This window comes from Musca domestica, unplaced genomic scaffold (assembly GCF_030504385.1).
Source record: "Musca domestica strain aabys unplaced genomic scaffold, Musca_domestica.polishedcontigs.V.1.1 6, whole genome shotgun sequence".
NCBI classification, from domain to species: domain Eukaryota; kingdom Metazoa; phylum Arthropoda; class Insecta; order Diptera; family Muscidae; genus Musca; species Musca domestica.
The window spans coordinates 25,917,638-25,932,977 of NW_026712363.1; the positions used below are offsets into that span (position 1 = coordinate 25,917,638).

At 36.2% G+C, this 15,340-nt stretch overlaps 3 protein-coding genes across 6 annotated transcripts; 2 read left to right on the forward strand and 1 right to left on the reverse strand.

Annotated features, from left to right (window-relative positions):
* Window positions 1-492: 492 nt before the first annotated feature.
* Window positions 493-10,846, forward strand: LOC131805657 (importin subunit alpha-7-like). 4 transcript variants are annotated; one of them, XM_059129123.1, is made up of 8 exons: window positions 493-611; window positions 4,169-4,359; window positions 4,422-4,835; window positions 6,652-6,872; window positions 6,978-7,241; window positions 7,309-7,651; window positions 10,094-10,253; window positions 10,321-10,846. In XM_059129123.1, the coding sequence occupies exons 2-8, from the start codon at window positions 4,174-4,176 to the stop codon at window positions 10,503-10,505; spliced, it is 1,773 nt and encodes a 590-aa protein (XP_058985106.1). In that variant the 5' UTR covers window positions 493-611; window positions 4,169-4,173; the 3' UTR covers window positions 10,506-10,846. The 4 variants fall into 4 exon arrangements, with proteins under 4 accessions (XP_058985106.1, XP_058985107.1, XP_058985105.1 ...); XM_059129124.1 differs by lacking the exon at window positions 493-611 and adding an exon at window positions 800-886; XM_059129122.1 differs by lacking the exon at window positions 493-611 and adding an exon at window positions 3,936-3,957.
* Window positions 1,147-3,082, forward strand: LOC101887966 (uncharacterized). The gene is made up of 4 exons (XM_059129294.1): window positions 1,147-1,419; window positions 1,484-1,558; window positions 1,620-2,150; window positions 3,052-3,082. Exons 1-4 carry the CDS (start codon window positions 1,412-1,414, stop codon window positions 3,080-3,082), a joined length of 645 nt encoding a protein of 214 aa, XP_058985277.1. The 5' UTR covers window positions 1,147-1,411.
* Window positions 10,847-11,554: 708 nt separating the features above from the next.
* LOC101900081 (rRNA methyltransferase 3, mitochondrial) lies at window positions 11,555-15,117 on the reverse strand. Its single transcript, XM_005182405.4, has 2 exons — window positions 13,874-15,117; window positions 11,555-11,941 (listed from the first exon to the last, which is right to left on the reverse strand). The coding sequence occupies exons 1-2, from the start codon at window positions 14,980-14,982 to the stop codon at window positions 11,773-11,775; spliced, it is 1,278 nt and encodes a 425-aa protein (XP_005182462.2). The 5' UTR covers window positions 14,983-15,117; the 3' UTR covers window positions 11,555-11,772.
* Between the last annotated feature and the right edge of the window lie 223 nt (window positions 15,118-15,340).

The window sequence follows — 15,340 nt, forward strand, 5'->3', positions numbered from 1 at the left end:
TTGTAGGTAGAAATATTGGGATCTACGAAATTTGAAGATAATTGAGCTTTCTTTTATCCTTGGGTCTTTTTCCGCTGCGGTATGTCCAATACATGCCTCGCGAATCAAAGTTTAGAAATTACGAAGAAAAAAGGGCAATTTGGGAATCTTCAGGACACCATGTTACAGGAAGTACGGGGTTCTCCCTGAAAAAATGTATGTTGTTTTAGTCAGGATAAAAAGGCCTAAAAAGGCTAACTTTTCATTCAACATTTTCAATTCCAAAATTGGTTTTACAGTTCATTGTCCCATCAGCTGTGTCGACGCATCTACCTATATTCTTCTACCATGCATGGTACGTATGTAAACATACATTTTCCAGGGGCTGGATTCTTGTCCAGCCCCAGGTCAACTTTTATTATGCCTGATGTAAATGTTGTTATACGTTTTACTTCTTTTTTTCTCTCACCTTCTCGGTGAATGGTAACAGATGTCAAATGCCATGCAAATCGAAATGATTACACAGAAATTAATACGAAGGAAGAAGAAGAATTATAGTACACGGAAACTACCAGTTTAACGAAAAAAAAAATTATTAACAAATTTTAGCACAAAATCTCCGTAACATATAGGTAAATCTAATGTTATTGAATACAATACAAACATTGCTCAATTGCCAATCAAGGAAATTATAATGAATTATCAGTGAATGGTGGTAAATCATGACGGATTTGTCGAAAGAAAAACGTGTGTTTTATAAGTAAAAAGTGATACTTTTTCTTCGTCTCTCTCTCTGCCCATATGCATGCATGAGTGTGTGTGCAAGTGTAGTGGTTGGTTGGTTGCACGTAAAAGTTTTTTTCTTGCGTTCGTTCGGTCGATTTGTTGGTGGTGCTGTAAGGAATAAGTAGGCAGAGATAGAATATGTACTTTTTTCATCATATTTCATGTGTTCATCGGTGATGCTTAATGAAGTGATGGTGATGATGATGATCACGGTTGCCACTTTGGTCCAATTGGACCAAAAATGGTCCTTTTTTTTACGTTTGGTCCACTGGTCCACTTTTTTCTGATTTGGTCCCTTTTATGAAAATGTTTACAATTATGGTACAAAGAAATTTTGAGTGTTTCATCACGCCTTTAAAAATTTATTTACGAAAATCAACACGGTTCACATAAAGCGAAAGATTTGATTCGTTGACAACACTTGAAAATATAATCAAATTTTACCAACCCACAATAGTAAATCAAGTGGCAATATTACCTGTCAGTCAAAAAACAAAGCTAGATCTAGCGGGAAAAAGCTAAATTGACAACACTGGTCAATTGTTTCTTTTGTTTACAAATCAGAAATTGACAAATTAACTTCAGTGTAACGAATATTTTATAATGTAATTGTTTGTGTAAAAGTAAAACTAGACAATAATTTACCATGGACAAGTAAGTTAATGGATAAGATTTAAATGGAATTTAAATTTTTGCATTGATTGATATGTTGTTTCAGGTTTTTGATAAAGAAGGCGAAGGTTGCAGAACAACGGCCTCCCACGCAGTCAGTCGAAAGCGATGGCAGTGAAAGGTAATAAATACATACATACTTACATAAGTACGTATTAATTGATTACATATTCTATATTTAGCGACACAGCTGGCGAAAAAAAGGATCCAAAACGCAAATTTCGGAAAGAATGGCTAACCCAATTTAATTGGCTCAAAGAGCAAAATGGGAGCGCATACTGCACTGCTTGCGAAAAGTCCATGGTGAACCACGTAGCGAAGCTAAAACGACACACAGAGCAATCAAGCCATGTTCAAAATGTGATCAAGAAAAAGGGCCAAGTGAAGTTAGATTCTTTTCTTAAAGAACAAAATGATACTTTAGAAAAGCAAATCCGAAACGCAGAATTCAGTTTAGTGATGTTCATAATAGCACATAATCTTCCATTTATCCTTATGGATTATTTGCCAAATTTGTTAGCCGTGTGTTGTCCGGACTCAAAAATAGCGCAGTCTTTACGCTGCGGCAGAACCAAATCGACCCAGCTGGCAGAGATTTTAGGGAACGAAGCAATGAAAAGAATAGTATCGGATCTCAGAACGTGTAAATTCTCTTTGATTGTGGACGAAACCACGGACGTATCAACAACAAAGTGTCTGGTTCTGGTGGTAAGGTATTTTGATAAGTTATCGAATACCATTCGTGACAGATTTTTATCACTAGTTGAACTTACCAAAAGCGATTCTGAGGCAATATACCAAACGATAAAGTCATTTTTCGAAAAGCACAGTGTACCTTTAAGTAATTTGATAGGGCTAGCAACTGACGGAGCCAATACGATGGCCGGCGAATTAAATGGGCTGAAAACAAAATTAAAAAATGATACTAATATATTTTACATCAAATGCACTTGCCACTCGCTACATTTGTGTTCGAGCTACGCCAGCAAACAGCTACCAGCAAAAATTGAAAAGCTGTGTAGAGATATATACAAATTTTTCTCGCACAGCCCAAAGCGAATCAACGAGTTCAAGGAATTTCAGGATTATTGTGGAGTAAAACCTCATAAAATACTTGGAATTTCTTTTACTCGTTGGCTCGCTCTGGAAAGTGTGATTGCACGGATTAATGAACAGTGGGAAGCGCTTCGACTATATTTTTTATCCTCGTGTCTTGAAGTAAGTGGCATTAGTGCATTTGAATTAGCGAATTCAATGGGTGATCCGGAACTAAAAGTTTACATGTTGTTTTTGGCCTACGTATTGAAAATAATTAATACCCTGAATAAAGAGTTTCAATCTGAAAAAGTTCGCTTACCCTTTTTGTACTCCCAAATTGAAGTACATTTTAAACTACTTTTGAGTAATTTTATGCATAACGACTTTGTAAAAAATATTGATTGTCTAGAAAATTTTAATATACATGACAAAACGAAATATCTGCAAGTTAAAAATATTTTTATAGGAAGTAGCGCAGAAAACTTTCTTGAAAGCGATAAATTTACGGATTCGCAACGAACCACAATTAAAACAAATATTTTAAACTTTTACGTTGAATTTTTGAAACAAATTCAGCAACGGTTTGACTTTGGAAGAACTGATTTAAAAAATTTATGCATAATTACCCCCAACAAAGTTCTATCAGACACAGAAACTTCAATAATGCCTTTAGTAAGCAATTTTTCTCATTTAATTAAATGTGATATAGATATTATTTTAACACAATGGAAACTCTTAAGACTTTTAAACAGTAATCTTAAACCTGATATGGACGTTTGTGTATTTTGGGAAAAAGTTAGTTTATATAAAAACGGTATGGATGAGAAATGTTTTCAAGAATTGACTGAGTTTGTATATGATTTATTGAGCCTTCCACATAGTTCGGCGGCAGCAGAACGTAAATTTTTTGAACTTTCTCTTATCAAAACCAAATTAAGGAATAAATTAGAGTTCAGTTCAATCAATAATATAATGCTGTCCAAAGAACTTTGTGCGCAAAAATCAGAGCCTCATTATGTTTGGTCAGTAAAACACATAGGCTGGGCTTAGAATAGAATCACCATCATATTATATTATTTTATTATATTTTATTATATACATTTATATCAATATATCTGTATAAATTTTATATTAATTTGTTTTATGTATTTATGTGCAAATTGAATTGAAGCACTTTTTGTTAATGTTTAGAAATCTTTACACTTCATTTTTACTTTTTGTGTTAAATAAATGTTTTGTTAAATAATATTGTAAGCATTGAGGATATGCGAAAAAAATTGCAAACAAATTGGTCCTTTTTTGTTTGGTTTGGTCCTTTTTTTGATGAATTTTGGTCCCGAAAAAAAATTTGGAGTGGCAACCGTGATGATGATGTAGTGTGGATGTGATAAATAACATAACAGAGTGTGTAGTGTGTGCCGTCTGTCAATTAGAAGGGAAATGAAGACACCTCACCTTTACTTTGTGATTGCTTAATGAAAAGTAAAAGTTACTTCTGCAAGCAATTGTTTATACAACATAAGACTGTATGCAAATTAGAAAGGTTGAAATAAAAGTAATATCCGCAATATACGAAGAGCAAACCTATTTGCCAAGAAAGGGGGAAAACATGAAATATGATAAAACCACACCCCTGACTTTGGAGGAATTTTTGTTTGAAAATCTCTATTGATTGGTGTTTTTTATGTTTCAGACAATATGTCAGCCACCAGTCACAGGCATCGTTACAAAAATGCTGGCATGGATTCCTCCGAAATGCGTAGACGACGCGAGGAAGAGGGCATACAGCTGCGTAAACAAAAACGTGAACAACAGCTTACCAAGCGACGTAATGTGGTCTTGGAAAATCCTTCCGATATTGGTATGGATAATGATTTCATGCAGGTATGTTTTTTCATTTTATTGTTTTCTCAATAATTTACATAATTTGTATTTGGTTATGACAGGAATCTGAAATGCATCAACTTCCAAATGATATGCAAACAATTGAAGCCGGTTTAGATTTAACAACCACACATCATAATGATCAACAACTAATACCTCAAACGGTGCTCAATCACCAACAACAACAAGATCAACAGCAGACAACACAGCAACAGCAGCAAAACTATGCCACACCAATGTCCCAGCAGCAGCAGCAGCAGCAACAACAACAGCATCCAACGGGGACAACAATTATCAAGAAAGAAATGATCGATGCTTTATATAGTGATAGCGAAAGTGTTCAATTGGAAGCAACACAAAAGTTCCGTAAACTTTTATCACGAGATCCAAATCCACCTATTGAAGAAGTTATACAAAGGGGTATTGTACCAAGATTTGTACAATTTCTAAAGAACAATAACAATGCTTCACTGCAGGTGAGATTGATGAATAATACGTTAATAACGTCATTTCTATTTCTAATTCAGCAGTCAAACAAGAAATGGGGGTTCCCCAGGGGAAAAAATATTTATGTAAAGTAGCAAAAAATGATTGGGCTTTGTTGTACCGATGTTTGATCAAGATCAGCTTTAGACTTCACTAACATTTTACTATGGATATAATTTGCCCTCAGTCAATGAAGAAAATTCTTTTAAGGAAAAAATTTCCTTCAACCAAATTTTTAAAACTGAAAATAATCTCGAATAGCCATTTATAATATCCTACACCACATAGTGGTAAGGGTATTATGTCTTTGTGCATTTGTTTGTAGCATAACGAGAAATAGAATCACATTCTGAGTCGATTTTGCATGTCCTTGCGTCCGTCTCTCTGTCCATGTATTTTTGTAAACAAAGTACAGGCCGCATTTATTGCCCAATCCAGACGAAAATTTGCACAAGTTAATTGTTTGACCCAAGGACGAACCCTATTGAAATTGAAGAAAATCGGTCAAAATTTAGATATAGTTCCCATATATATCTTCGTCCGAATTGCTTTTTATTGTGCATCAAACGTGTAATATCAACCCGAAAGGTATGAAATTTTGCACATACGACCAAATTAAGCCTGAAAATAAGTATGCCAAATTTGATCGAAATTGGATCAAATATAGCTATACCTCCCATATATATTGCTTATCCGTTTTGATATTTTTGTCCTCCACAGCCATAATATGATCTCCATAAATACGATATTTGGGGAAATATATCAAATACAGCTCAGAAATACCTTTGCCAAGTTTTATCGATATCGCTTCAGATTTGGATATAGCTCTCATACATATATCTTCGTCCGATTTGCCTTTTATTGTGCACCAAACGTGTAATATTAGACCGAATGGGATGGAATTTCGTACTTACCACCAAATTTAGCCTAGAAACAAGCATATCAAATTTGATCGTAATCGGTTCAGATATAGCTATAGCTCCCATATATATTATTCATCCGATTTGATATTTTTGTCCTCCACAGCCATAATATGCCATCCATAAAAACGATATTCGAGGAAATATATCAAATACAGATCAGAAATACTTTTGTCAAGTTTTATCGATATCGCTTCAGATTTGGATATAGCTCCCATATATATCAGCGTCCGATTTGCCTTTTATTGTGCACCAAACGTGTAATATTTCCCTAAATGGGATGGGATTTAACACTTATCACTGAATTGAGCCTAGAAGCAAGTATGTCAAATTTGGTGGAAATCGGTTCAGATATATGTACCTATAGCTCCCATATACATTTTTCATCCAATTAATCATTTTTGTTCTCCACAGTCATAATATGTACACCATAACTACGAAATTCAGAAAAAAATATATAAAATACAGCTCAGAAATATCTTTGCCAAATTTTATCAAGATCGGTTCAGATTTCGATATAGCTCTCATATATATCTTGATCCGATTTCAAGTTAAATGTGCACTAAATGGGTAATATAAGAACGAATTGAAAAGGCGCAAATGCCTCGGCAAATTTAGTAGTCGATTCAGAGAAGGGTGTTCCTCTCATATATAAGTTCGTTTGGACTTTAAATCATAGTTGGTAGGATTTTGGTTCTCACAAATTCCCCATAGAAACTTTTATTTGTTATATCATATCATAAAGTCACCCCACCCACTTTAGGACTATCTTTACTGATTTCTTTTTTGTAAAAAAATACATAAAGTGATTCTCATCTTAAAAATCAAGTGTCTCTTCAAATTTGCAAATAATTTCTAATTCCATACTTTTTTGTTTTGTTTTTAGTTTGAAGCAGCTTGGACATTAACTAACATAGCTTCCGGCACCTCACAACAAACCAAAATTGTCATAGAGGCAGGTGGTGTACCAATATTTATAGAATTGCTCTCCAGTCCCCATGATGATGTCCAAGAACAGGCCGTATGGGCTTTGGGTAATATTGCGGGTGATTCTCCGGCATGTCGAGATCATTTATTGAATTCTGGTATTATGCAGCCACTGTTGCAGTAAGTTTCACCTCCAGCTCCCCTCGGAAACAATAAATTGGCAAACCTATAATCCTCTCTCTCTCTCTCTCTCTCTCTCTATTTTTTCTCACTTTCTCACAATAGCGTTTTAAGCACCACCGAACGTTTAACCATGATACGTAACGCGGTATGGACTCTATCGAACTTGTGTCGCGGCAAAAATCCTCCAGCTGACTTTTCCAAAGTTGTCCACGGCCTACCCATATTGGCTAGATTGCTCAATCATACCGATACAGATGTTTTAAGTGATACTTGCTGGGCCATTAGCTATTTGTCCGATGGTCCAAATGATAAGATACAAGCTGTCATCGATGCTGGTGTTTGTCGGCGTTTGGTGGAGCTATTAATGTAAGTTGATAGTTGTATATGATTTCGGAATATTTATTCACTGCTTTTTTTCTTGATTTCCTCTTAGGCATCCCCAAAATAATGTTGTCACCGCCGCCCTTAGGGCTGTGGGCAATATTGTGACCGGCGACGATGTTCAAACTCAAGTCATTTTAAATTGCAATGCATTGCCCTGTATTAGTCATTTGTTGAACTCACCCCTGGATACGATTAAAAAAGAAGCTTGCTGGACGATCTCAAATATTGCCGCCGGCAATCGCCAACAAATCCAGGCATTAATTGATGCAAATATTTTCCCAATGTTGGTGGATGTTATGATAAAACCGCACGACTATAAGACACGAAAAGAGGCAGCATGGGCTTTGACAAATGCCACCAGCAGTGGTACGGCAGAACAAATAAGATATTTGGTGAGTTTTCTTTTGCACTTACAATATTCAAATGCGAAACTTGAAATACCGAATATAGGGAAGTATCGTTTTATGGGGGCTATACGAAGACGTGGACCTGCACAGACAATTTTCTGTCATAGGCCGAAGTATCCATTACGAACTTCAAATACTAAATTTGAAACAATTTCGGTAAATAATGTCGACAAAATCATAAAAATACCGAAAATCGGGAGTTCCCGCTATATGGGGGTTATATGAAGACGTGGACCTGCAAAGACTATTTTCTGTCTTTTTCTTAAGTATCCGTTACGAACATCAAATACCAAATTTAAATAATTTCGGTGAATAATGTTGCTAAAATCATCAAAATACCGAGTATCGGGAGGAGCATTTATATGGGGGCTATACGAAGACGTGGACAATCACAGACTATTTTCTATCATAGGCTGTAGTATCCATTACGAACTTCAAATAGCAAATTTGAAACAATTTCGGTAAATAATGTCGCCAAAATCATTAAAATACCGAATATAGGGAGGTATCATTATATGGGGGCTATACGAAGACGTAGACCTGTAAAGACAATTTTCTGTCTTATTATTTAGTATCCATTGCGAACTTCAAATGCCAAATTTGAAACAGTTCCGGTGAATAATGTCACTAAAATCATCAAAATACCGAATATTGGGAGGTACCGTTATATAGGGGCTATACGAAGGCGAGTACCTGCAAAGACAATTTTCTGTCTTATTATTTAGTATCCATTGCGAATTTCAAATACCAAATTTGAAACAATTCCGGTGAATAATGTCGCTAAAATCATCGAAATACCGAATATCGGGAGGTATCGTTATATGTTGGCTCCACGAAGACGTGGACCTGCACAGACAATTTTCATTCATAGGCTGTAGTATCCATTGCGAACTTCAAATACTAAATTTGAAACACTTCCGGTGAATAATGTCGCTAAAAACCTCAAAATACCGAAAATAGGGAGGTACAATTATATGAGGGCTATACCAAAACGTGGGCATACATGGCCCATTTTCAATACCAAAAGTTCTGCAGACATAATATACATTTGAGTAAAATTTTATCAACCTACTTCATTTCGTTCGGAAGCTAGAGTGATTTTCACAGAAGGACTGACGGACGGACGGCGCTAAAATTGGTCACCTTTGGCACGAATTATGAACTTCAAACGGCCAATGAAACCATCACACGCTCCCCGAATATTGCTCTGCGGTATTTTGGTCCATTCCCGGCGAAGCGCTTGCTTGAGGTGATCGACACTTTGGTATTTTTTAGTTCCAACATTGCTTTCCAAAATACTCCAGACAAAATAGTCCAACGGATTGGTATCCGGAGATTTTGATGGCCATTGTGCGCTGGAAATGAAGCGAGGAACCTCATTTTGTAACCATTCTTGGGTGGCGCGTGCTGAGTTCTGTTGGAATGGCTTTAATACACCCTCCAGAATATTTTCGTGATAATATTCGGTATTTACTCTGATGCCACGGTCGATTAATACGAGCGGAGAGCGACCATTAGCTGTTATGATGGCCCACACCATCACCATGGCCGGCGCTTGAGTTCTGGTGGCCAACCGAAGGTGCAGATTTTCAGCTGACCTCTTTGGCAAGTAAACACGATCATTTTGTTTGTTTACAAACTGCTGGACAAGTAATGTGTTCTCATCGGAGACCCCAAACCAAATTCGGCAGTTCACTACTTTCGGCCAAGCGAAGCAACTCTTAGCTCTTTTGAGTCAATTTTTTTCCTGTTGCGGTGTAAGTTCTTGCACTTTTTGGAATTTCAATGGCTTTACCCCGAGCTCATTTTTCAATATTTGCCGAATGGAATATTGCGATATGTTCAGCTCACGAGCCATTTTTCTGCCACTGCGACGCGGGTTTCGATCAAGTCGCTTCTTTACTTTTCATACCATTTCTGCTGATGCTGCTGTTTTCTTCTTCGGTCCATTTCCTTGACGCCGGGCTACGCTACCAGTATCACGGTAACGAGCGATGGTACGAGACACAAAAGATTTATTCACATTTAAATGCTGGAGTGCTCTAACGATAGCTACTTGTGGTTTCCAGCCAAATATAAAGAAATCACACTATCACGCTTTAATGAATGAACCACGAATAACTTTTTTTCTGGAAAATTCTCACCAAAATGCTTTTGGACGCTTGTAAACAATAAAATGAGCTGTCACTGGAGTAATTTTGACAGCTGTCGGACGAGTGTCTTAGAAATGACAGCAGTCTGAAGTTGGTTGCAGTTTTTTCATCTTACCCTGTATACTTTGTGGGGTCGAAAATGTATATTTTGTGACCCCGGAGTGACAAACTTAATATACCCTCCATACTATGGTGGAGGGTATAAAAATTGTTTACTAAGAGTTAAAATTCTCCTTTAGAAAAAAATTAATCTTCTTCTTTATCTTTTTTTCAGGTCCACATTGGCTGTCTTGAACCCATGGTCTCTTGTCTGACTTTGCTCGATTCGGACATGGTGCAAGTAGCTTTAAATGCCCTGGAAAATATACTTAAAGCTGGTGAGAAATTCCCTGAAAGACCAAATCCCTATGCCATGATCATTGAGGAATATGGAGGTGAGCATGGGCGATCCAATTTGCGTTTTTTTTTTGAAATTTTCACATCGTTTCTTTTGACTTCTAGGTTTGGACAGAATAGAATATTTGCAGTCGCACGAAAATCGCGATATCTATCATAAATGTTTCAATATCATTGAACAATATTTCTCCAATGACGAAGAGGTGGAACGAGTGGCGCCATCCGCCGATGGCAATCAGTATGCGTTTAATACGGATCTGGGTGCACCACAGGGAGGTTTCAATTTTTAGCCTTGTTTAGAGACACGAGAACAACAGCAACAACCTCATAAACTCAAACTGGATACTATGGTGATGACAATGTTAATGATCGTAATGATGAAAACGATGATGATGATGAAGATGGTGATGATGAAAACGAAAAGCATAACAGCAACAACAACAAAAGCCCTAATTTAAGTTTAGTTAGAGTGTAGCTTACTAATAAGGGATTCAAAACAAAGATGATGATGATGATGATAAAGAAATAGCATCCTTGACACTTTCAAATATTGCATGAAGAAGACCCATTTAAAATGAGGCGGCAATATTTATTTTCCTATTCCATTTAACAAACAAATTTATTAAACTAATTTCTCAATTAAATAGAAGTGGCAGGCATGGAAAAGGATTGGATGGGGGGATCAAGGGTCCCCATAAAATCAATTATTGAAATCCTTGCTCCATGGTTTTGTATTTATTTGAACGTTATACAAAATAGCTCCAAGTGTCGTTCGTAATGACTTCTTGATTTGTCTTGCATGTGGAACGTCAGTATGAGGTAGTATAAAATTATCTTTCTGATCAGACCCCGCCCCGCCCCCACGAAACAAAAACGTACATTAGAGGCAAACATAGAGGAATAAAAAAACAACTTCCTAACAACTTAAAATTAGAAAAACATTCTGAAAGTTACTACTATTTGCATGTCTAATATCCTCCCCCAAACTTGCGTTTCTTTTTTTACTTTAAAAGTACTTCTTTCATGCTTTTGTTATACTTTTGCTACCAACACAACACTATACTGCAGATTTTTATCTTATTACATTTATTCATTTATTTTTTATTTTTCATTATCATTTTTCTTTCCTTCCCTCTATCCCTCGAGTAATAAGAGATTTGTTTTCATTTTGAATATCCAAAAAAAAGCATCTCTCCTATGTAATATGTACATATATATTTTTTTATTATTATAATAATGATATTATTTAACACAAAACAAATGTTTAACAAAAGAAAAACAAAAACATGTTTATAATAATTTTTAGTTTACATTGAAAAAAAAGAAAAAACTGTGTTATTTTTTAATTTTTTGTTTAATCTTATTTCTTTATTTTCTTCCTTTTGTTTTCTTTGCTTTGCTTTCATTTATTTGCTTGTCTTTCTTTTTTTTTTGTTTTTTTGCTTTTTTTTTCATTTTTAAAGCATTTCGAAAAATCGAAACTCATTAACAACAAATTCATAATAAAGAATTACAAGTCTCAAAAAATCCAAAATGGAGTGTTAGTACATTAAAACTTTAAGCCTGAGCTGGCGTAGACGAGGAGATGGGTTGGTCTTGTTGAAGTATGTTTTTACGTAACTCATATAAAATTAGAGTAAGAGCCGATGCAACATTCAGACTATCAAAACCCTCGGCCAAGGGTATGTTAAGGCATTTTCCTCGATCACCAACCGTGGACATAAATCTGAAAGAGAAAGAAGAGAAAAATTCCAGGGGTTATTCCTTATGTAGACCCAACTTTATAAGGGTGTCTATGACTTCTCATCTCTATCTTTGTTGATAGAAAAGCTCACAGGGGTAGTATCTATTTGTGAAAAACGTCTTAAAATCCTGAGATGAAAAAAAAAATAGAATTCCCTTTTCCAAAATGAGAAGGCAATTTTGTGGACTACTGCACACAATATGAGAGGACTATGTAAAACCTAACGTCATATTAAACCAACAATGAGTACAGACTGAGATTTTAAGCGGCAGGATAGCAGGTGAGATGCTGAAGAAGCTTAGAAATAAGGGCCCCCTTGTGATATCTGTGACAGGCACTCTTACATCGAGAACCTACATTCGCCACAGAATACTTGTATCCATGGTACAATAAAGAGATAAGGTATTTTCTAAACAAAATAAAAATTAACAGAATATTTTCAAAATCAATGACTGGAAAACACGCACATTGCGGGTAGGGCATTAAGGCTATTAAACAGTTTAGCCATGAAATTGAAATATTGGAGAGTTTGGATCATATTTTTGAGATAAAATCCAGGCATTTCATACATTTTTCGAGTTTTTTTATTCAATTTAAAAATGAGGAAAAATTTAAAAAAATGGAAACAATTTGTTGTATAAAATTTTGAATGAATCGGACAGGAAGCGGGCACAGCCTCAGGGCTGTATTTCTGTAGTTTTACGAAGCTGTTCTACCTCCTTATTGTATCTATTTGTGAAAAACGCCTTGACATAGTACAGAGTTAGATGAAAAACTGCAACCAATTTCAGATTGCTGTCATTTCTAAGCCAATCGTTTGACAGCTGCTAAAATTATTCCAGTGACAGCTTATTATATTGTTTGGTAAGAATTTTCCAGAAAAAAAAGTTATTCGTGATGGAATTTTTTTTATATTTGGCTGGAAAACCACACGTGGCTATCCGTTAGAGCACTCCAGCATTAAAATGTGAATAAATCTTTTGTGTCTCGTACCATCGCTCGTTACCGTGTGAAACTGGTAGCATAGCCCGACAGCAAGGAAGTGGACCGAAGAAGAAAACAACAACATCAGTAGAAATGGTACGAAAAGTAAAGAAGCGACTTGATCGAAACTTGCGTCGTATTGGCCGAAAAATGACTCGTGAGCTGAACATATCGCAATATTCCATTTGGCAAATATTGAAAAATGAGCTCGGGGTAAAGCCATTGCAATTCAAAAAAGTGCAGAACTTACACCGCAACTGATAGAAAATAGACTCAAAAGAGCTAAAGAGTTGGTATGTTTGGCCGAAAGTGGTGAACTGCCGAATTTGGTTTTCTCCGATGAGAAAACATTCGTTATCCAGCAGTTTGTAAACAAACAAAATGATCGTGGACAGGACTCAGCAATAATGGTTACGAAATGGGGTTTCTGCTTCATTTCCAGCTCACAATGGCCACCAAAATATACTCCGGATACCAATCCGTTGGACTATTGTGTCTGGAGTATTTTGGAAGGCAAAAAATACCAAAGTGTCGATCACCTCAAGCAAGCGCTTTGCCGGAAATAGGCCAAAATACCGCAGAGCAACATTCGGGCAGCGTGTGACGGTTTCATTGGCCGTTTGAAGGCCATAATTCGTGGCAAAGATGACGAATTCCAACAAATCTAAACTTATTCTAAAATTTGATACCATTTCCTCCGACATTTTTTGCTTTCATTCAATAAAACTTACCAAAAAATAATTAAAAATTATGGCATTTGACTTTGTTACAGTTTTTTTTATCTCATCCTGTACTTCCCTGGGAGTCTTCTTTGTACAGAATACTTCGCAATGCATAGAATACACATCAGGGAGTACTTGATCAAAGAAAATCTCTTACACTATCCACAAAAATCTATAAATCTTGGTACAAAAATATTATCCAAAATACCTGTATGCTTCACTGCTCACACCATGACTTTCACCGCCAATTACCACAACATTATGTGCTCCGGTTTTCTCAACCTGTGAATAGTCAATAGCATCCACATTGTTATCCCTTAACTTGGCTTTATTGTTTTCGGCTATAAATACACAGGAGTTTTCCGCCATTTCGGGTGGTATCATTAGCGGTACATTTTCCCAGCTAACATCATCACGTATGGGTACACGAAAATGGCCACCACAACCACCGCGTAAAGCTTTCGATTCCCATGGATCACAACAGCCCTTTGTCACGACAATCTGAAAGCATGGCAACGCGGCACAGGTACGAATAATGCTGCCCAAGTTATTTGGTTCACGAATATTATCACAAACCACCGTCAAGGGCAGGGGATCCGAATTATCCGAAGATTTCCTTACGATATACTCCAGTGAAGGTCTTTGGAATAGGGTCATAACTCCAGGTGGGGTCGTTAAGGTGGACCATGTTTTTAAATCATGATGTGGTACTTTGTATATTTTACATTGTGGATTGCTCTGCAAGGCTTTTTGCAGTGGCTCCTTTATGTCGGCCAATTCTTCTTTTTGACTGAAAATTATTGCATTCAACTTTAGCTCACATTCCAAAGCTTCCAAGATCAAACGTCTGCCTTCTATGACAATTTGTCCATCCTTGTCACGGCGCTTCTTCGATCGCGCCGATATCATCAATGTACCCAGCCTTGGATCATTGAGATCTAATTTTAAATACTCCAAACCCAATTCTTTGTCATCTATTAATCGGGATTTCGATTCACGTTCCTGACGTGATTTTTTCACAAATTGCTTATGGGCTTTCTGTACAAATTTAGGACTTGGATGTTGCTCCTGGTGGGTTTTCAGTAGTTTTTGTTTTACGTTTTTACGTAAAACTTCTTCCGCCGTTACCGGTTCATATCGGATGGAAGCCTGTTCAAATAGATTGGCTTCAATCTTTAACGCATCATCCTCTTCCCGTTTACTTTTATCGGCATACTGCTGCTCTTTATTGCTCGGGGAGCATAATTGTCTGCAAAGTTCGTAAGTATAACGGGTTTGTGGTTTACTAGTCAAAGATTTTAAAAGATTTGCTAACATTTTAATTGATAATTCTTTAAATGAAAAATAAACAATAGATTGCAACAATCCTAACCTAACCTAGAAATGAGTTATGTGACATTTGACAGGGCGATATTAGTTGAGATTCAATGAAAGCGTAAAGCGTTTGACGAGGGCTATTCTTTTTAATAACGTTCTTAGATTTAAGGGTTTTATATAAATAAATAAATATGCATTTAATTTGTTTTACTCCCTCTTTTTTCTGATTTCATTAACGGTATTTGTATTTACCGCGAAACATAAATCCTATCTGTCGTTTATTTTGGCGTCAAACGCTGGCGCTTTTTATTGTGTGGTATTACATATTACCGCCATAATCACCTGTTTTTGCTTTTGT